We start from the raw sequence: 21,721 nt of genomic DNA on the forward strand, positions 1-21,721 counted from the left end.
TTGCTCTAGTAGGTTAAGAAATATGGATTAAGTTGCCAAATTGCTTGGGTTCATTATGGAACTTCACATCCGGACATCGAGGCTGAAGATGACAGTCCCCATAAACTGGGGAAGGAGGTGGTGATTTAGCACCCCAATGTGGTGCCAGCACTGGCCCTTTCTCTGGAATGGCCATCTTTTTGCTCACTCACTTTTTAGCTGTTGCTAGATCTTTGTTTCTTTCCATTTTTCTCGAGGCCCAATTAGTGGTGAATTTATGCCTTTAATTTTTATCATATTTTTTTTGGCGGTAAAATGCAACACCAGTACCACTTTGTTCAGTGCAGACGGGCAAAGAACTATTGAGGCTTATTTGCAAGGCTGTTGTATCTTTTAATTTAAAGTTCCCTCCTTGCTCGTATGCCCATGTGGTGTCTCCCCACCCCCCATTTGAACCAGTTCCAGGAATGTATTATTTAAGAAAAGCTGTCCTAGGTAATAAAAGCCCCACTGAACTCATTAGGACTCATTGAACTCAGTGGGACTTTTTAAAAAAATAAGTGAAGCCACCTTCAAATATCTCAAGGGCTGTCACATGGACAAGGGAACAAGTTTGTTTTCTCCCGCTCGGGGGTTAGGACCCAAACCAGTAGCTTCAAGTTACAAGAAAAAGAGATTCCGGCTCAATATCAGCTCTACAATTCTATTCTGAAATTCTTCAGGAAAGAGCTAGTAAAAATGGAAAATTTGCTAGTGAGAGTCCAGAAGGCCACATATCAGCCTCTGCTGAGCAAAACAATGTCACAATAGTTTTCAAGATAAGATTGGCAATGTCCTTTTGTGATGAGCTAGTTGCACTTAGGAGACGTCCTACTGAGGAAGATCTATGGATCCCAGAACCCTGCGTAGATCACACTGGAAAGCAGCACACAATTCAGCAGGATCTTCTACTTGTTACGGTGACACCTGAGCTGTAAGAACAGCTGCCAGGTCAAGCTATTTTGGGAACTGCCTGGGCTCAGGGCATCTTCAGATCTCTGCAGAAAACTCTGGAGAAACAGATACGCTTTTGCTACAAGCCAGTGTGGTGTAGCAATTAAAGTTATGGACTTTGACCCCCGAGACCCAGGTTCAAATCCTCATTCAGCAGCCAATCTCGGGCTGGACACATCCTCTCAGCCTAAGCTACCAAGCAAGGTTATTGCACAGGTCAAAGGGGGCGAGGAATACCTATGCTGTGGCTTACATTTTAAAACTAAACGGTTTGAGGAAAAATGCATCGCCCAGGAGTATTTCCGAAGTAGGTACAGGGAACTTACGGATTGTGGCTGAAGTCACGTGCACCCCGCTACAAACACGAGCTGCGGGAGCTTCACTGAAACTGGAGTAAACGGTACATTGTACCCAGCCTCAGCTCCAAATCCTCACCCAGACCCCTGACCCTCAAACTCCCTCACAGAGTTGGTGCAGAGCTAAAACAGAGCTAGGGCAAATTTGAAGGACTTGCAAACAGCTTTGAGCTTCTCGGAGGAGCGGCCAGCTAGCTAGAACATTAGAAATGGAACAAAAATTAAACCTAAGTCCTGGAGCATCAGAAAAGCTGGGAGCGAACGAGAAGACGGAGCCCCACCTCCATTAGCAAAGTGACCCATTGCTGTGAAAAATGGATTGGATGACACAATATAATAATTCCCTCAAGTTGCTCACCTGGGCCGGAACGGCAGCAGCTCCACTCGTACTGCAGCTGCAACCTGGAGACATCCTTTGCAGCAGGGACGCCCTCGCTGTCCCCCAAAACCTGGGGGAAGCTGAGCTTCCAGCTGGCGGCTGCTGACGGTGAGGTGATGCCTCTCCCGAGCCTACAGCGCCATGTTTGCCGCGAGGCTCTTGCCGGCTACAGTGGGCCCATGCATATTTGATGACTCCTATTCTTCTCACCTGTGCTTGGGAGGGGAAGAAACAGCTCTCTTCTACTGGGGGCCGGGGATTATTTGCAAGCTATCAGCAACTCGGGAAGAAGTAGTGTGCATGTACACAGAAGTCTTCTCAGACTTCTGCAAGAGAAGGCGTAGCATCTTTCTGCATGAAAATCAGAGATAGCAAAGCTATCACTAGCACTCAGGCTAGCCCACCTCACAGGGCTGTCAGGAGGATAGAACGGAGGGAGAAAGTCATGCACAACAGCTGGAGCTTTCCAGAGGAAGCTCGTGATATGAAATGTAAAGAAAATAAAGAAAAATAAACTCGGGCGTGTTAAGACTTCACAGTTTGGACAAATTCCCACTTACCACTGAAAAGGTTGACTGTAACAAGACAGCTGCAAGCTTTTTTTTGAGGTCTAGTCTGGGCGCCTGCTTGGCGTCAGAATCTTGCAACTACAGAAGCCTTGTCAAACTGGTGTTGGCTGGATGGGAGGTTATCTGGAGGGAACCCGATTGGCAGAAACTTCTTCCCGTACGATCCTACCCAAACCCTGCAATCATCATCTGTGGCCCTTCTCGGTATGCCCCCTACATGGGAAACCTAGAGGGTGGAAACATGAGACCAGACCTTTTTGGTGGTGGCCACTTGCTTGTGGAATGCTCTCCCCAGGGAGGCTCACCTCTTGCCCTCATTACATAGCTTTCAGCACCAGCCACAAACATATACCTTTTGCCAGTCCTTTGACCATTAATTATCTATGGCCTCTTTGGTATACACTGTTATTGTTGTTGTTAAATAAATCTCTATGCCTATACCATACCTCTACCATGTCACCACCTACTCAACTTTTCTCTCATTTAAAAAGTTTCAAACGCCACAACGTCTCCTAAGAGGGGAGTTTCTCCATCCCTTTAATCATTTTGGTTGCCTTTTTCTGAACCTCTTCCAACTCTACAATATCCTACAAATACATTCTACAAATATAGGCCATGGAAGTTTTGAAATATAAACTCTCTTCCTTAACGCAACAGTTTTTCTCCCTGCCATGTGTGCCCAGCCACGCATAAGAGAACCCTGGGCTGAACGGGAGCAGCCAGACCACCACCTAAGCCCTGGCAGATTTCCAAATTGTAAAAATGTACTGTTAAGAAGAAAAGCCAAATAGAAGTTCAAAATAAGCTGTTAAAAGCAGGCAGGACCAGCCCTACAGTGGAGGAAAAGAAAAGCTGCAGCCTCAGGAACAAGAGCATAAAAAGAACCACTGGAAATATTTCATAGCAGTTAGAAAATGATACTTCACAACTTTGACATGATGGGAGTTCCAAAGAGAAACGAGAACCATTCTTTATTTCAATTGAAGGACAAATGGCTTCTGATGGGTCTGGAGTAAATTTCTCGAGCAGAGCTGCAGGAGCAGTAGGTGTGCTGTTTCTTGGTTGCCGCCTTGCCAAACGGGTGATATGGGAGAGGGAGGAGATGGCCTCGTTTCCGTTAACCCCAATGGAAGTTATCAACACCACCCCTCTTAGCCAGAAAACGGGTGGAAATGAACTTCCACGGGGCACTCTGTGAACGTGACGAAGCGATCCACCTGTAAACAAATCCTTGCGTTGCCCGGAATCGTTTTTGTCCAAACACACACGGGAGGAAGGGAGGAAGAACAGGAGGAGGGTGGATGGTTCTTTTCCTGTGTTTTTCAGCTCATGGATCCAAGGCCACTTTTCTGGGCAGCTGTCAAGTCACAACCAAACCCGCTCCGAGCATTTTAAAGGCACCCAAGACCATGCTATTGAAAGGTGCCCCTTAAGCATGTCAGTGTGTAAGACAAGAACCTCTCTTCTCCGTGTCCCTAACCTGCCAGAAGTTCCACAGTAGTCTCTTATCCTCCGTGGAAGCTTCATGGAAGCTTATGAGGAGCTGAAGGAAAGACCTCCCATTACAGACAGAGGCTTTTCTTCTTCTTTTTGGCTTTTAGACAGTTTTCTGCCGAGTCGCGTTGAAAATACTGCAGAGCAGAGCAGGGAGAGGGACCAGCGACGAGGATTATTTCTTGACAACCTGGATGACGTCTTCATGTTCCATCAAGTGGCTGAGTCCTACTCGCTGGGGGCTGTACTTGGTGCTGGTTCCCTTGAAAGCCAAAAAACAAGAGTTTCACCAGTCCCGGTTTGGGGGTCTCTCTGGCAAGAAAAGAGAGAGGTGCCCCTACCACTGCCCAAAGCCACTTGCCAATGGATTGCCAATGTCTCCAAGAAAGGGGTCCCTTCTGAGCACTCCTGCCCCCGGGATGGGCAGGGAAAGCAAACCTATGGCCTTCCTGATGCTGTGGGACTCCAACTCCCATAAGCCCCTGCCAGCATGGCCAAGGGTCAGAGGTAATGAGAGCTTGAGTCCAGCAATAACTGGAGGGCTACGGGTTCTCTATCCCGGGCCTAATGGATTCAACAGCTGCAACAGGGGTGAGCCTTCTTTTCCCTCTTGAGAGGTGGGGAAGACCACCCCTGTTTTTCTTTCGACTTTTCGCCACCTCTTTTCCCTGTTCCCCCACCCCTTGTTGAAATCAGAGCACATGAAATTGAGCAGTGGGTGTGTGCGGGGCCCTGGGGCTGAAGGCTGTCCCCCTTTGAGCTATGGGAAGCTGTGATGGACACCTCAGCTTGTCCCTTGAGGCTGCCACCCTATCTTTCCATACATTCATCCCCACCTCAGTTCTTTACCTGTTGCGAGAAGGTCAGCCCCAATCTGGCTATGCAAGAACACCCCAGCTGGAGGAGACTACAGAGCCAAAAAGATCCAGCTACTAGTTTGGTAGCCCATGGGAGCCTTCGGGATGTTGCTGGACCACAACTCCCATCATCCCTGGCTATGCTGGCAGGGGCTGATGGGAGTTGAAGTCCAACACCACCTGGAGGGCACTATGACATCTGAAGGAAGCCCTGTATAGAGAAGTTTTTAAATGTTTTATTGCGTATTCGTATATGCTGAAAGCCACCCAGAGAGGCTGGGGCAACCTAGTCAGCTTACGTAAAGGTAAAGGGACCCCTGACCATTAGGTCCAGTCGTGGACAACTCTGGGGTTGTGGCGCTCATCTCGCTTTACTGGCTGAGGGAGCCAGCATACAGCTTCCGGGTCATGTGGCCAGCATGACTAAGCCGCTTCTGGCGAACCAGAGCAGCACATGGAAACACTGTTTACCTTCCAGCCGGAGTGGTACCTATTTATCTACTTGCACTTTTGTGCTTTCGAACTGCTAGGTTGGTATTTATTAGTGGAGTACAAATAAATTATTATGCTTATTATGCTTATTATTATTTGACAATACCTGTGGGAAACCCACCAGTGAAGCATAAAAGAAACAGTCCTCGCTGGTCGTGAGATATTCAGACTCTGTACATGGAGGTTCCACAGAGCTGCTGTTAATAGCTCACCCATCGTTTTAGTGCATTTGTCAAACTTCCTTTTAAAAAAGCCACTAAAATCTTCCCCCATGTTTCCTGCCTATATCACTAATACTTGGCAAAGACACCCGAGGCCTCTGCTCCACCCCACTTCCCCACTTTCTTGTCATAGCACACTTACCCAAACCAATGCATACTTGAACTGGCTTGCTAACGTCCGGTGAATTCGATGGCACTGAAGGGAGAAAAAGCTTCAGATGTACCAGGTGAGGCCTTGCAATCTCAGCTCCCTAAGTTTTACTTACTGTACTCCTTGCAGATGACACCCCTTACCCCCTTCCAAAGTAGTGTCGCAGAGGTTCTGAAGTGGAGCTGCTCTTAAAAATGAGCCTGGTGTCACATACCTAATTCCTCCTGGCCAAAGTGACAACTTCACGCTCATGGCTGTCTACAGAACAGCTTCTCCCTTCCCCCCAAAATGGTTCTCTTCCCCACAGTCCCCAAACCCGAAGGCACCACCGGAGAATGCCTACCCTATTTCCTAGCTCAGGACATTGAAGCAGTTAAGGCAACAACTGCTCCTGAAGCAGAGCTGTAGCCAAAAGGCAGAGGGTAGCTAAGGCAGTGCGATCTTCCTGGACTCAATCTCCCATGAAGCCCCAGGCGGTACAGTCAATGGGCAGGGGGCTGATCCAGGGGGCCACAGGTTAGCCACCCCTGCCCTAGTGTGTTTTCAAAGAAGAAGACTGAATCTCTGGCTGGATAGTTTCAGCCTAGGAAGAGCTGGCAGTGAAGAGTATGTGGAGAAAATAGCCGGGGGGGGGGGGATGCTTCTGCAGCTCAAAAATTCAATGCTTACCACATGCTCCACAGATGCCCCTTTCCGTACGATGATGGCATCTGAAAAGTCTGGTCTCTCTGTCCGGGACCGAGAAGAGAGAGAGAAAATAGCATGGTCACTAAGTCACGAGAATTTCGGATCCTCCCTCCTCCCCTGAAGCCCGTATTCATTTTCAGATCTAGTTCCATCCAATCCTGCTGGCCTGCTTGTGCTACTCACGGCCTCTTTTCTTGGTGTAGATGCAGGTAAGGGCCAGGTATTCCCACAGCATCTCCAGCAGGTAGTCCAAGTTCAATTTCATGCCGCAGCTAGAGAGAGGCGGAGACACACAAAGTGGGTGGCAGGGCGATAGCGACACAGAAAAGGCTTGGGCAGTGGAATCTCCTCCTCGTAGACATTAAGGTAGCCTGGCACCTTAATGTCATTTCAAAACCAGGGAAATACTTTCCTCCTCTCTCCCAGGCCTTTAAAACCTTTTACATCATTTTAAACATCTTTTTTCTATTTTGGTTTCCATTTCTCTGTTAATCAAATGGGGATCATTTTCTTGGAGACCGGGGCTGGGGTGGGAGAAGATATTCAGCCTGTTTGGCTAGCCTCAAATAGTTGTCTTGTTTGTGCTGAGATTTTTAAAAAATGTGCACATTGTCTAGAGTGGTGCTGCTCAAAGTGGTGTCTGTCTGCAAGATGTTGGTGGGATGCTACAGGGACCAAGTACGGTAGTGGTTCCTGGCACATTGGGCCAGGTGGGGAGGGGGGGGTACACACTGCTTCATCCCATCACATAATTTGAGATGCACTTGCCCATAGGCTTCAGCTTCTAGCGAGAATAAATCTAATTACAAATTACAAAAGGTATACAGGGAGAAGAGAAGCCAAAGATGACTTTTCTTCCAAAGGGCTCTTCGTACCACATGCTCTGGAGTTTAAGCCAACCGCATGCTGGCCACAAGACACTGCGCTGGGGAGGTTCACCTTACCTGATCACAACGCTGTGGGGTTTCCGAGCCAGGCGATCTACCTCCTCCATGGAGATCTGATCGACTTTGTTATAAACCTAATCCAAAAGGTGGTGGTGGAGAAAGGAATATTAATGGTGCAAGGAGTCAGTTTCCCCCTTCTCTGTTCAGCTAAATTGAGGGCTGGTGCTAACGAGAGTTGTAGTTCGAAACAGCTGGAGGACACCAAGTTGGGGAGCCAAATTTGGAGTGTAAGCCTCTTGGGGCAGGGACATGCCTGATGGTGCTACATTAAAAAGCAACAGGCTTCATAAGAAACTATATGCAGCAGCTAGCCTTTGTAGCTTTCCGATGATTTTATTTCCCCAACAAAAGTTTATAACAGTAAGAGATCCGTCTCCAATCCAGTATCCAAAAAGGCAGGGAAGGCAACTGGTGGTTTGCTTATTTGTTTTGGAAAACAGGCTGGTTCTTCTAAAGCTTTGCAGCCCTTTCCCCCAAGAAGGGTGTATTTCTTTTTTGGCCACCCTTTTCAGAGAGAGAAGCCTCTGTCTACACAATGTCTCCACAACCATAGGGGCTATGAACTTGGATTGGTTCAATTTTTTGAATGAACTTTATTCTCAGGTTAACTGACAATTGCATGGAACTGCAGATTGCACCCAAGACAGACTGCAGGCATATTGTGCTTGCTTCTTCCTCAATCCCTTTTTTGCCTTCCTCCTATCCCTTTTTTGCCTTGTGCATCAAGTTTGCTTTGATTGTGGGCTGGAGAGCAGGGAGCATTTTAATACCGATCTTTGTGTGACCCTCTGAGAGCCTGTCTGGCTAAAGGTTGGAGTACAAATACCATAAACAAACAGGCCTAACTGCATGACGAATGGATGCTTTCTGGATACGGGATTCTGTCTTAGAATGCCAAAGATCTGGATATTAAGCTTATTCAAATCAATGCATAATTCACTCAGAATACCTAGATGAGAGCTCTTATAGATAGAATAAATAATAATAATAATAATAATAATAATAATAATAATAATAATAATTTTTATTTATACCCCGCCCATCTGGCTGGGTTTCCCCAGCCACTCTGGGTGGCTCCCAACAAAAGATTAAAAACACATTAAAATACATCAAAACATCAGTCGTTAAAAACTTCCCTAAACAGGGCTGCCTTCAGATGTCTTCTAAATGTCAGATAGCTGTTTTATTTCTTTGACATCTGATGGGAGGGCGTTCCACTGGGGTGTTGGAGAACTTAAGAAAAGCTGGAGACTCAGACTAAAGGTCTATCTAGTCCAGCATTCTGTTCCCACAGTGGTAAAACAGATGCCTATGGGAAGCTCACATGCAGGGCAGGAAGGCAATTGCTCTCCCCCACAACCACTTGTGTTCCTCAGAAACTTGTTCCCTGAAAAGAAACCCTTGCTTATGGTGAAATACACCCCCCATCCCATTCTGTTAAAAGTACAAAACTTCTCACAAGGTACTCACATAAAGGCAGGGCATGTAGACCCGGTTGCCAACAATCACGTCAATGAACTCGTCAGGTGTGCAATCTTCCCTGAATAGAACCTCCGCATTAAATATTTCTTAGGTGAGCAGAGTCAAGGTTAAACACTTTTGTGTTTGTTAAGAGAGCCAGTGTGTTGTGCTATTATAAGCATCCAGCTTGGGCTGGTGAAACTCAAGAACAAATCCCCATTCGGCAACAGGGAAGAATGGCAGATGAAGGTGATGGACTACATGGAACTGGCGGAAATGACTGGCAGAATCCGAGACCAGGGAGAAGAGTCGGTGGAAGAAGATTGAAAGAAATTTAAGTTTATTTACAGAAACATTGTAAAATTAAGGAATGTTAGAAGGAGGCTGGAATGAAGTTATGTGGCTTTAGCAGAAATATTATAAAGGACTAAGTAAAAATAGATTGTTAATGGATGAAAGGAGGAAAGGTAAAGTTACATTATATTAAGATAAATTATTGGATAAAAATTGGGAAGGATGGAAAGGATTTGCTGAAATAGCTAACCGAACTAGAATACAAAAAAGGGAGGTGCGAGGTGGTCAAGGAAACAAGCAAATGAAAGATAAGTTATGGGAAGGTTCGTTGTTTCTATTTTTCTGTGTTTTATAAGTATTTTTTATTCTTTTTTTTCTTATTGTGATGTGTTGTTAAGTTTGTGTTTAACTTGGTGTTTCTTCTTTTTCTTTTTCTTACCTTTAAAACTTTAATCAATATTATTTAAAAAACAAAAATAAATCCCCATTCAGCAACAAAGCTGGTCAGGTAATCTCAGGCCAGTCAAAATCTTGCAGCCAAACCTACCCCGAAGGGTTGCTGTGAGGAGAAAATACACCTGATAGAGTCCAGTACTGTCAACACTGATTGGCAGTGCCTCTCCAGGATTGTCCTCATTCTAGGTCTGAGCCTACTGCTTCGCTCCTGAGCCCAGCAATGTCTCAGGACCAGGACATTATGACGATGATTAAATATATTTCTATCCTGCCTTTCTCCCAAGTCGGGATTCAAGGCGGCTTACAACATTTGCAAAAATGCAGGGGGGGAAAACCCAATACTGGTTTTCCCAGTAGTGATGTACGGAAGTGAGAACTGGACCATAAAGAAGGCTGATCGCCAAAGAATTGATGCTTTTGAATTGTGGTGCTGGAGGAGACTCTTGAGAGTTCCATGGACTGCAAGAAGATCAAACCTCTCCATTCTGAAGGAAATCAGCCCTGAGTGCTCACTGGAAGGACAGATCCTGAAGCTGAGGCTTCAAGACTTTGGCCACCTCATGAGAAGAGAAGACTCCCTGGAAAAGACCCTGATGTTGGGAAAAATTGAGGGCACAAGGAGAAGGGGACGACAGAGGACGAGATGGTTGGACAGTGTTCTCGAAGCTACCAGCATGAGTTTGACCAAACTGCGGGAGGCAGCGGAAGACAGGAGTGCCTGGCATGCTCTGGTCTATGGGGTCACGAAGAGTTGGACACGACTAAACAACAATAAATTCAAATACATCAAAACACATTTAGAATCAGCAATTACAGCACAATTTGCTCTGACAGCAGCCTAGATATCAGCATCATCTGCATCTCAGTTTCCAAACGCTTGTCTGGGCAGGAAGGTCTTAGCCTGCCAGCGGAAGGATAACAAGGAAGGAGCCAGGCTAAGCTTTCTTGGGAGGGAATTCTGTAACTTGGGAGCAGCCACCGAAAAGGCTCTGTCTTCTGCGTCACAATCAACAGTTCTTCTGATGTTGATGGGACCAAGAGAAGGTGCTCACCCGAGGATCTCAGCACCCAGGCAGGGAGATAGGATCTTTCAGGTTGCCTGGGTCCAAACCACCCACCCTCAACTTCTCAGGACGTTACCAATGGCACTGCAAAGCACCTTAACAGCTGTTGCCCTGAATCGCTTTGCTGAGAAATGTAGCCACCAAGAATCTCCGTGAAAAAGGATACTGTACTCATGGAGGATGAGCTGCACCAGCTTCTCGGAGCACTGAGTCAGCGTCACCATTGAATTGAAGGAAATGCCTCCTCCCTTTTTGGGCTGGAAGACAGAAAAGAGGCTTTGTCAAGATGGCCCTCAATGAGGCTGATTTAGCAAAAGTTAATATTTTGAGTATACTGGACACTGCAACATTTGCACAGGATGCCACCGCCTAATGCAGACAGAGGTGAAAGGTGAATTGCTGAGAATGCCTCTTTGGTATATCCCATGATATACTCATTTTGGTCTAAAGTGACCATCACATCAATTTTGCACGGGCTAAATCCTTTTGACATTTGCAGATGTTCACGTACTTTAAAACTACATTCCTGTACTATTAGTAAGAGTAGTAATAGTAGTAGCAGTACTATTAGTAAGAGTAGTAATAGTAGTAGTAGTAGTAGTAGTAGTAATAATAATAATAATAATAATAATAAATAATGATGTGATTAATGGCTGGGCAGCAAAAGTTCAAGCCCTTATGGCGACTTCAACAGTTCCTACAGTTTGCAAATATGCTCATGGGCCCAAAAAGTTTGGTGACCTTTACACTACATGACCAAACAGGGGCAGATGTGGCAGACTGCTTTAAGACGGCATGTGTGAATCACTAGACTGGAACACGATTGTTCTGTGTTCAAATCCAACTCAGAGCAATGGTCAGAGAGTGGCTTGCAAGAGGCCTGGACTGCTTCAGGATACAATAGTACCTCGGGTTAAGTACTTAATTCATTCCAGAGGTCCGTTCTTAACCTGAAACTGTTCTTAACCTGAAGCACCACTTTAGCTAATGGGGCCTCCTGCTGCTGCCGCGCCGCCAGAGCACGATTTCTGTTCTCATTCTGAAGCAAAGTTCTTAACCCAAGGTACTATTTCTGGGTTAGCAGAGTCTGTAACCTGAAGCGTATGTAACCCGAGGTAGCACTGTATTGATTTATTCAATTTCTACCCTGCCCTTCCTCCCGAAGGAGCCTGGTTCCAGCTTTTGTTTTATTTGCTATTAATTTCTAAAAGGGAGGGAGAACCTCTTTTTTTAGCCTAAGGGCCTTATTCTCTGAAATGCAACCTTCCAGGGGCCGCATGCCAGTGACTGGCAGGACCAGATGTAAAAGCGAGAAGAGCCAAGTGTGAGATTCTTACCTTTGTACAGTACTAGTGTACATTCCAGCCATGCAAATATGTTAGTGGCTTCTTCTCTCATACCCCTCTGAGCAAGAGGCATCATCAGAGCTCAAGGACACATCCTAGCCAGGCAAAACCACTCACGCAGGTGCAGAGCAGGACTGGTGAGGGGCATGGGCTGGGGACAAACCTGAGGACCACATAAAGAGTCCTGGAAGGCCACATTTGGCCGCTGGCCCTGAAGTTCCCCAACAACCCTATTCTAGTCCTTTCTCCGTGCAGAGAAACAATGAAAAGCACATGGGCAGAATTTGGCCCAACTGCTCACATAAGCAGCAATACACTTAAATAAGCCAGAACTTTTAAGCAAGAACTTTTGCGGCTCTCCTGCAAACAGTTTCCCCAGCCCCCTTCACCATCACATTTCAAGTGACCCATTTAAGGAGCCAATTTCGAGAAGCGGGGGGTGATCTCACAAAGCTGGATACTTCCTACACACAGCCAAGAAGCATTTCCGGTGGGGTGGAAGGAAGGTGGAGAAGAGTGGGAGGCTAGCCTTCCCTACCGTATGTCCTGTCTCCCATGTGTGAGGTTTATTTATTGAGACACAAATAAGTCAACTCGGTGCCCAAATATTCTTGGACCACAGCTCCGTCATCTCGACCACAGGCAACCTGGATGCAGCTGATGGGTTTGGGGACCTCAGCAATACCTGGAGGGCACCAAGCTAGCGATTGCTGTATTTATGTGTTTTGTACGGGAGGAGCTGTCAGTCCTATGATTCGCCCACCTGCGGTGCCTCACCTTGAAGTAGATGTTGGGCTTGACTTTATTCAGCCGGATTCCTACTGATTCCAGTTCCTTTTCTAACAGAGCTCTGCAGGAGGGAGGGAGGGAGGATGTGGTCATAAAGAGCCGCCAAGCCATTACCCAAATAAACCCAGTAAAATGAGAGCCAAAACCCTCTCCCAGGGTTTCAGGAAGAGATATATGCAGCCCTACCCGAAACTGCCAGGGGTTGCACCTAGGACAGGGATCAGCAAAGGTTTACCAGCCATAGGCCGGATCACTCCCATGGAGATCGTCTGTGGGGCGGACTGGCGCAGCGTTATGCCGGAAATTGTGTCTGCGCATGTCTGCGGCACCAGAAATTGTTTCTGCGCATGCCCAGACGCTGAAAATTGCACCTGAGCAGAAGAGATTTTCGGTGTCTGGACATGTGCAGACGTGATTTCCAGTATTTGCATGGGCGCAGATGGAATTTCCGGTGCCGCTCAGCGAGTCCCCGCGCCACGATGGTTTAGCACAGCGCGTGGGGGACTCACCGAGCGGGAGACTCGGTTCAGCGGTGGCTCGTGGGCCAGTAAAACGGTCTTTGTGGGCCACATCTGGCCCATGGGGCGCACGTTGCTGATCCCTGACCTAGGACCTTCTGCATGAAAAGCAGAGACTCAACCACTGAGCCACAACCCTTTCCCTTCCAGTCCAGGAAAGCGCCAAATCCTCAGGCAGATCTGCACATAATTCAACCCACGCGTGAATGCTTTGCCCTCTAGGCGCTAACCTCTGCACTTCCCCCTTTGTAGCGTCCAGCATCATGATAACGACGTCAGAAGTCCGGGCTACGGCAATCACTTGGCGCCCTCGGCCTTTTCCTGCAAAGGAAAGGAGAAAATGGGAGTTACTTGCTGTGACAGCAGGAGAGCAAGAATCTGTGTAGCAGAAGCAATAACAGAATCTCTGCTTTTTTGCATCATGCAAACAAGGAATTGCTTTCCACCCTGTCTTTTGATAGAGAAGGCTTCCCAAAGAGGCTTATTTTAAAAAATACAGCTCCATTAGTGCTGCTCCCTACGCCTTCAAACGCAGGGCAGTGCTTGGGTAACGTCTTCTCCTCCCCCTCCCCAGGCCAGTTCTCATTAGACAACTATCCCCCCCCCCCTTCCCTATGCTGAAAATGCCTGCAATTCAGCAGCCCGCTGCTTGGCTGCATCCTTCTCCCAGGAGCATCCCCCAAGGACCACGAGACTTTTCACTGTCCAAGGACAGAGAGGGAGAAGGCAGGCCTAGCTGCACGATTAACCTGACTGGCAATCAAGGTGGGAGGAAAACTTCTTAATATGAAGGGACTATGCTACACAGAGCCAGGGTCAAAAGCAGGTGGAGCTGGCAGCACTGTAAGATCAAAAATGGTTTTAAACTCCCGTTCTAGTCCCAACCCACCCATTCTATATGCAAGAGGATGTGATTCATGGGGGGGGGGTTGTTGCTGTTGTTGTTTGTATTTTTATTGTTAGGCTTCATTATTATTTGTGTTGGGCCTGTAAGACAGAGCTATTCCACCTGGCTTTCAATTTGAACTTAGCCTGATCTTTTATTCCCCTTTCTTCCCTTCTCCTCCCATTTTTATGAAGATTACCCGCTCTGGGATCCCACAGCTAATGCTCCCCTGATCTTCTCACTGGCCCAAATAGGACTAATTTAGCCAGCTAGCCCTGGTGATCATCTAATGTTTATTGGATGGATTTCCCCCCTAAATTGATTTTTGAATTCTGAATTTATTGTTATTCATGTTTTATACTGTATTTTATGCTGGTTTTTTGTTGCATCAATTAAGTGTTTTAAATTTGTTGTTAATCGCCCTGAGCCCAGTTTTCTGAACCGGGAAGGGCAGGGTATAAATAAAATTATTTTATTTTTATTATTATTATTTCTGAAGACTTACTGAGATGCTTTCATTAGCTTAGAGTTCAGGGATATTTATATTCTGCTACAATTTTGTAGCTGTCAGAATAAACTATGTACATATTTTGATGCTGTTAAGCCACCTTGGGCATGGCTTAACTGCAGAAAGGTGCCATACAAGTAAAACGAGGATGTGTTGCTTTGCTCACTTTTGCCCCTGGTCCCCACACACCACAAGGGAACAGCCTCTGGAAAGCTGCCCAGGAGCGAATGTGCTCCACCAAGCTGAAGAAAAGGTCCCTTGTCACTGTGCAAAAGTGCTACTGCCCTGGAAACGTCAATGCTGCTCTGGGCAGAATGAGACACAGGCGACAATCCCCACCTACCTTGAGCAGCTCCTTCGATGATCCCAGGCAGATCGAGAAGCTGGATGTTGGCTCCCTTGTACTGGCAAAAGACGAAAGAGAAGACCGTGAACGGCACATGGAGGGAGGGGGTGGTTAGAATGATACAGAGCACCTCCAGCCCCTACCCCCCCCCCCCAGGTTTTGATATCCTAAGCTTACAGGTCACTTCATGCATGTTCAGAGAATGCAGCAGCTAGGCTGGTGACTGGGAGTGGCCACCGAGACCACATAACACCAGTACTGAGAGATCTGCATTGGCTCCCAGTACGTTTCCGAGCACAATTCAAAGTGTTGGTGCTGATCTTGAAAGGCCTAAATGGCCTCTGCCCAGGATACCTGAAGGAACGTCTCCATCCCCATCATCCAGCCCGGACACCGAGGTCCAGCTCCAAGGGCCTTCTGGCAGTTCCCTCATTGCGAGAAGTGAGGTTACAGGGAACCAGGCAGAGGGCCTTCTTGGTAGTGGCGCCCGCCCTGTGGAACGCCCTCCCATCAGATGTCAAGGAAATAAGCAGCTATCTTATTTTTAAAAGACATCTGAAGGCAGCCCTGTTTAGGGAAGTTTTTAATATTTAATGTTGCATTGTTTTTAAAACTCAATTGAGAGCCGCCCAGAATGGCTGGGGAAACGCAAGACAGATGGGCAGGGTATAAATATTATTATTATTATTATTATTACGACTATTACTTTTCTTACAAACACACACTTCATCGGGGATCTACTGGTTTATTTAGAACTGCACAGCCTCCTTTTTCTGCTCAGAGACCACAGGGACAGTTCCTCGGATGAGTTAAAACAATCATCTAAAACTTGTTCATCCCAAAAATGAAGAGGAGGATTGGCAGGCCTAAAAGATTCTGATGCCGGAGGCTTTTTTTAAAAAAAATCCAAAGTAGCGAGTGGGACCAGAGGCAAAAACAGACAGAACAATTAATGTAAATTTTACCTTTCTGCAGCAGACCAGTTTCTACACTCATCTCTCTCCATCCTCCATAAAGAGGAGCAAGAGGCAATGTAAGACTTCAAGGGAACATTGGGGGTATACAACTGGACCTATGGGAGGACGTTCTGAGGAGAGGGGTGTGTGGCTTTAGCCTGAGGTCACCCACCACCCTGAGTAGCTGTAAATTCTGGCCTGCTGTCAGCATGGCAACCTTCCATTTCCACAGCCCCAAGCAGGCAGCTAAACCAGGGCATTTATCGAGTCTCTGGTGGCTATCAGAACACAGCTGGTGGGACTCCAATCTACTCTAGATGCATTCTTGGAGAGAGGACCCAACGTTAAGGCATTGGCTTCGTAGTTTTAACATCTGGCAAACCACAGAAGGCAAATTGAAATACATGGAGCCTCCCATTCTAAAAAAACAGAATTCAACAGCCCCCAACCCTTGCATTCACATAAAACCGCAGTGCGGTTTCATTCCCGCCCCAGCAGATGGCAACCCAATGGAACTGCGCTAACCTCGATGACTCCAGGAATACAAGTCAATGTGGTGAATTCGTAGGAAGCCGCCTCACTTGCCGTGGAAGTCATCAAACTCAGAAAGGTGGACTGAAAGGGAAGATGGGTGTGTTAGCAGTGGCAGAGGAAAGCCACCCACTTGTGACAAATCAGCAGCCGTGCTGATGTGAACTTTCCATGTACAGTGGTGCCCCACAAGACGAATGCCTCGCAAGACGAATAACCCGCTGGACGAAAGGGTTTTCCGTTTTTTGAGGCGCTTCGCAAGACGAATTTCCCTATGGGCTTGCTTAGCAAGACGAAAACGTCTTGCGAGTCTTGCAAGTTTTTTCCCTCCCCCCCCCTTTTCTAAGCCGCTAAGCGGGATGCTTCGCAAGACGAAAAAACCGCTAGACGAAGAGACTCGTGGAACGGATTATTTTCGTCTTGCGAGGCACCACTGTAAAAACATATTTTATTGTATTATTTGTTTGTTTGCATTTACATCCCAAGTTTTCCTCCAAAGAACTCAAGGCGGTGTACTTCGTTCTCCCATTTAATCCCCACCATGACCATGCAAGGGAGGAGAGTCTGAGAGGCAGTGACCAGTGTTCGAAAATGGCCAGGCGCATTTTGCACCTGGCTTTTGACCATTTGCGATCAAGTGAAGATGCCTGGGTACCAGGATAGCACCTGACATCTCCACCATCTGGAGGTGCATGCCTGGGGATCACTGGATCTGGACTGTTTTCACACACTAATACCCCATCCTGTAGCATTCTATTTGTTATATCAGGCATAGGCAAACTCCGGCCCTCCAGATGTTTTGGAACTACAATTCCCATCATCCCTAGCTAACAGGACCAGTGGTCAGGGATGGTGGGAATTGTAGTCTCAAAACATCTGGAGGGCCCGAGTTTGCCTATGCCTGTGTTATATTTTATTTGTGCAATCAGAATGAATTTCAGAAACCCAAACACTTTTACGGTGCAGCCTGAGCAGGAGTAGTGAACAACATTATAGCCAATTGTTGTAGCGTGTCTTCATTTACCCCACCCCACTACCCTGCTCACAGTTGTGGAGAATATTCTTACATTATGAATGTCACCATAAAGAAACAGAGGTCAGAATAGCATGGACCCTGGATCAAGTGACTTTTTTTCTTTAAGTTCTCAAAGCTCTTAATCCAGTCAGATGTTTAACTGAAAATCTATCCATCCTTTGAACAGTAAGACTTTAGAGCCGTCTTGCCTCAAAGTGGCAACTAAACATTCCGTTTTGGTGACTATAACCTTGGTTTAAGGAGCCGTTTGGTGCCTAGCTTATATATCTGAGTTTCTAACACCTCTGGGGAGAGTCCCAAATGCTAGACAGAGAGTTCTGCAGGGACAGATTTGGCCCCTGGATAAACTTTCCCATGCTAGAGGGGGATTTTCCACTGGTGGCAGATGACAGAAACTGTGACTCCATGAGGTAAAACCAAATTAAATAAAGGTTTTATTTCAAAACAACAAACAGCAAAGCTTGTGGGTGTTTTTCCTGCAGGCAAAGCTCAAAATGCAGCTTTTCTCCTTTTGTAGTCATAGCCAGCTGCAACCAATCAGCCCAGAGCTCACAAAAACTGTTCTTAAAGGTACAAACATCTTTACTGTTTCTGTGCAGAATGACTCCCAACATCCCGACCCCTGAATTATAAACTTGAGGGTGAGACTTCATTTATAGCAAGCGTGGGGGGGGAGCCTGTGGCCCTCCACACTACAGACACCCATCGTTTCTGAATCCTGGCGATGCTGGCTGGGGTTGATGGGATGTGCAGCCCAGCAACATCTGGAGGGCCACAGGTTCCCCCCACCTGCTTTAAAAGGAAGCACACCAAGTAACAGACACAGGAATAGGAATTCTCCAAGTGTCACTGACCTTACCCACAGAGGGGAAACCAATCAGCGCCACCCGGGCATCTCCAGATTTCATCACATCGAAGCCTTCGCCTTTGCCCGCCGCCGATTTGGAAGGCTCCAAAAGCTGAGCTCTGTACTTTGCAAGCTTTGCCTTCAGCAAGCCAAGATGGTACTCGGTGGCTAAAGTGGAAATAGAAAAAGTAACACACACATACATGACTAGGAAACAAAATCAGTGACCAATGAGTTAGTGCACCTGTACTCTCCCAATGGCTCCGTCTCTGTTCCTCTTGCCTAACTCTCCAACCTGGTCAACCAGAGCTACTGTTTCCCCTTTCTAAAGGCAAAAAGTGCCTCTGGTTGTATTTCTGTTAATTACTCAGCTGGGCTGGGGAAAGGGATAAAGAGCCAGATTTCACCGCACACTAGGTATGAACTTTAAGAAAACGAAGAGCTTCAGGCTTTTAACTGTTACCCTGTGATAGTTTCTGGTTTGTTTACTTTTATTATGTATTTTGTGTTCTTATTCTGTGTTTTTATGTTGTGAAGAGACCTGAAATCAGTACCAAAAAATTTCAGTGTTATGAATCTCCACGCATCGTCCTATTCCCCCGCTTTTTAAAGTCCCCTAGCTACCTTGCAACCGCACTTGTTTTCCCTCCCCAAATGCATTTATACCGAAGGGGGACACACAGAAAGTGCTTAAGCAAAATAGCGATAGCGAAAAGACAGTCCTGGGCAAACAAATGCAACACACTTGGTACACAAATTTTGCATGCTGGTCCTATAGGAGCCCATCTAAAGAGCAGCCCGCCCCCAACCCTGCAGTTCATTCCCTCCCTTAATAAATCTAATAAATAAAATAAATCCACACCCTGCCGACCCCGCAAAAACAGCCTCAACCCTCTGCCATTGCCCAGCCCAGGGCCTTAGAGCTCCTATTATTGTTTTTAACCCTCTCGGGGCAAAAACTCAGCAGGCGAAGCTTTTCAACCGAGAAAAGCCGCACCTGCCGAACTTCTGCCTGCCGAGCAGGCGCTTCAAAGGCCCCAGTCAAGGGGTAGCCTCTTCCATTCAGTCCTAAGGAGGAGCCAAACCTTTGTTCTTCTGGGTCCGGGCGATCTCCTTCTCGATCTCCGCGATCTTCTCCAGGATCCCCATCGTGGCACTCCGGGACGGGAAGCGCAGCTGGCCTGGGAAAGCAAAGGGGGAGCGCTGACCCGGAAGTGGTTGTAGTCAGCCGCCCCGCCCACAGGAAGTGATCCCGGAGCGGTGCGACGCGCCTTCTTGTCCCCTGCGGCAACCGAAGCCGGCGGCTTTTCCGTTCCGCGCGTCGAAGAGAGAGGGCGATAGTTTACACACCATAGGTAGGCAAACTAAGGCCTGGGAGCCGGATCCGGCCCGCGGAAGGTCCGGGCATCAGCGTGTTTTTACATGAGTAGAATGTGTGCTTTTATTTAAAATGCATCTCTGGGTTATTTGTGGGGCCTGCCTGGTGTTTTTACATGAGTAGAATGTGTGCTTTTATTTAAAATGCATCTCTAGAGGGGTTATTTGTGGGGCATAGGAATTCGTTCATTATTATTCGTCCATTTCCCCCCCCCCTTCAAAATGTAGTCCGGCCCCCCACAAGGTCTGAGGGACAGTGGACCGGCCCCCTGCTGAAAAAGTTTGCTGACCCCTGGTTTACAACTGAGAAGGGCGCCGTATTTGCGTGGAAGGAGCTGTGGAGCCCGAGACTGGGCTGTTAATAATAATAATAATAATAATTTATTATTTGTACCCCGCCCATCTGGCTGGGTTTCCCCAGCCACTCTGGGCGGCTTCCATAAAAACCAAAAATACACTAAAATATCACAGATTAAAAACTTCCCTGAACTAAAGATGTCTTCTGAATGTCAGGTAGTTATTTATCGCTTTGACATCTGATGGGAGGGCGTTCCACAGGGCGGGCGCCACTACCGAGAAGGCCCTCTGCCTGGTTCCCTGTAGCTTTGCTTCTCGCAATGAGGGAACCGCCAGAAGGCCCTCGGCGCTGGACCTCAATGTCCGGGCAGAACGATGTTGTTGGCTGCCTCTCCCTCAGTTGGTCTTGCTCTGCGTCTCAGGGCTGCTGTTGGCCCTGTCCCTCATCCTGGGCTAGGCGAAAGGGCGGGGTGGGTGAAAGATCCTGTCTCCCCACTCACCAAAGAGAGAGAGAGACTTCATGGAACACTTTCCCAAACCTTCGGGAAACAAGTCTTTGCTAAGAGGGAGTGTCAAAAACGTATAGTTTTTAAAAAAAGCTGCGGTAGAGGTTCAGACTCTTAATCGCAAGGTCGTGGTTTGGAGGCTAACGCTGGGCATGAGATTCCTGCGTTGCAGCGGGTTGGACGAGATAATAATAATAATAATAATAATTTTTTATTTATACCCCGCCCTCCCCAGCCAAGGCCGGGCTCAGAGCGGCTTGCAAGCAATAATAAAAACAAGATGAATGATTACAAACTTAAAAACAAAAATAAAATACAACATTAAAATAATGGAACATTAAAATATTAAAATGTAGCCTCATCGCAGGAGAAGGAAAAGAAAAGAAAAATGACTAGATGACCCTCATGGTGTCTTCCAACTCTACAATTCTGTGGTACAATTATCAGGTCCCCGCCCCGCACCCTAGCAAAAAAAGAGAAAACACCAACTGGAGCTGTCATACCCTCCAACATTTCTCCAATGAAAATAGGGGCGTCCCATTCCATAATGATAATTTTACTATTTACTACACATCTGTGTTGTCCCAGCCACTCTGGGCGGCTTCCAACATATATAAAAAACATCATTAAACATAAAAAACCCTTCCCTATACAGGATTGCCTTCAGACGGCTTGAGGGTCAGATAACTCCATACCCTCTAACATTATCCAATGAAAATAGGGACATCCTACTGAAAAGTGGGGCATTCCGGGATCAAATAAGAAACCAAAGTGGCTTCTCTAAATTACAGACGTCCCTGGAAAATAGGAACACTTGGGAAGGCCTGGGCTGTTGTAAGACAACCACCCCATCCCACCCTCTCAGGCTCACCTCTCTTCACATGCGGCATAGGTAACAGTTACCTATATAGATTTATTTATCCCTTTCTAACCCAGGAAGCACCTGTAAGACCTTTATACGCCTCCACCCCTCCAAAGAAACCCACCACCCCACCCTAGTTTGGCACGTTGGCCATAAACACTGATGGGAGTCCTTATGCGCAGCCAGGAAACTGGTGAGAACGAAGCAGTCACCAAAGGGCTTGTTTGTGGCCAGAGCAACTGTACATCAGTTAAGGCTAGCAACATAATTATTAAGTTTCAAAGTCTCATCAATATAGGGCCTGGCAGGTGTCTGTAGGTCAAAAGTCAAAACTCTGCTGAGAGCCCCATGTTGATCTGTGACCTAATTTAGTTATGATACAGACCTTTGCAACAGATGGGCAGGGGAAGAGCAGGGTGCAGTTAAGGAGCAAATGATCACAGGCTTCAGTGTCCAGCATACTTCTGATTGCCTTTGAAGGTTGGTTCTGGCCCAACATTCTTCCCTGCCTACAGA

The 21,721-nt window shown here is 47.0% G+C and overlaps 1 protein-coding gene across 1 annotated transcript; it reads right to left on the bottom strand.

Moving 5' to 3' along the window:
• Positions 1-3,205: 3,205 nt before the first annotated feature.
• DRG2 (developmentally regulated GTP binding protein 2) lies at positions 3,206-19,391 on the bottom strand. The gene is made up of 13 exons (XM_079953965.1): positions 19,249-19,391; positions 18,171-18,331; positions 16,275-16,364; positions 14,791-14,851; positions 13,284-13,374; positions 12,524-12,596; positions 10,567-10,657; positions 8,596-8,693; positions 7,123-7,199; positions 6,362-6,450; positions 6,161-6,219; positions 5,483-5,536; positions 3,206-4,032 (listed from the first exon to the last, which is right to left on the bottom strand). Exons 1-13 carry the CDS (start codon positions 19,310-19,312, stop codon positions 3,946-3,948), a joined length of 1,095 nt encoding a protein of 364 aa, XP_079810091.1. The 5' UTR covers positions 19,313-19,391; the 3' UTR covers positions 3,206-3,945.
• Positions 19,392-21,721: the final 2,330 nt, after the last annotated feature.

The sequence above is a fragment of the Podarcis cretensis genome (genome assembly GCF_951804945.1).
Source record: "Podarcis cretensis genome assembly, chromosome: 14".
Lineage (NCBI taxonomy): Eukaryota > Metazoa > Chordata > Lepidosauria > Squamata > Lacertidae > Podarcis > Podarcis cretensis.

Bases quoted from the DNA above. Each gene is read 5' to 3' on its own strand.
- DRG2 (XM_079953965.1), bottom strand. From the start codon at position 19,312: ATGGGGATCCTGGAGAAGATCGCGGAGATCGAGAAGGAGATCGCCCGG. The intron at 16,365-18,170 runs GTCAGTGACACT...CTTCCCTTTCAG, and splicing joins GTTTCCCCTCTGTGGGTAAG to TCCACCTTTCTGAGTTTGAT. The intron at 4,033-5,482 runs GTAAGTGTGCTA...TTGGCTTTCAAG, and splicing joins TCAAGTATGCATTGGTTTGG to GGAACCAGCACCAAGTACAG.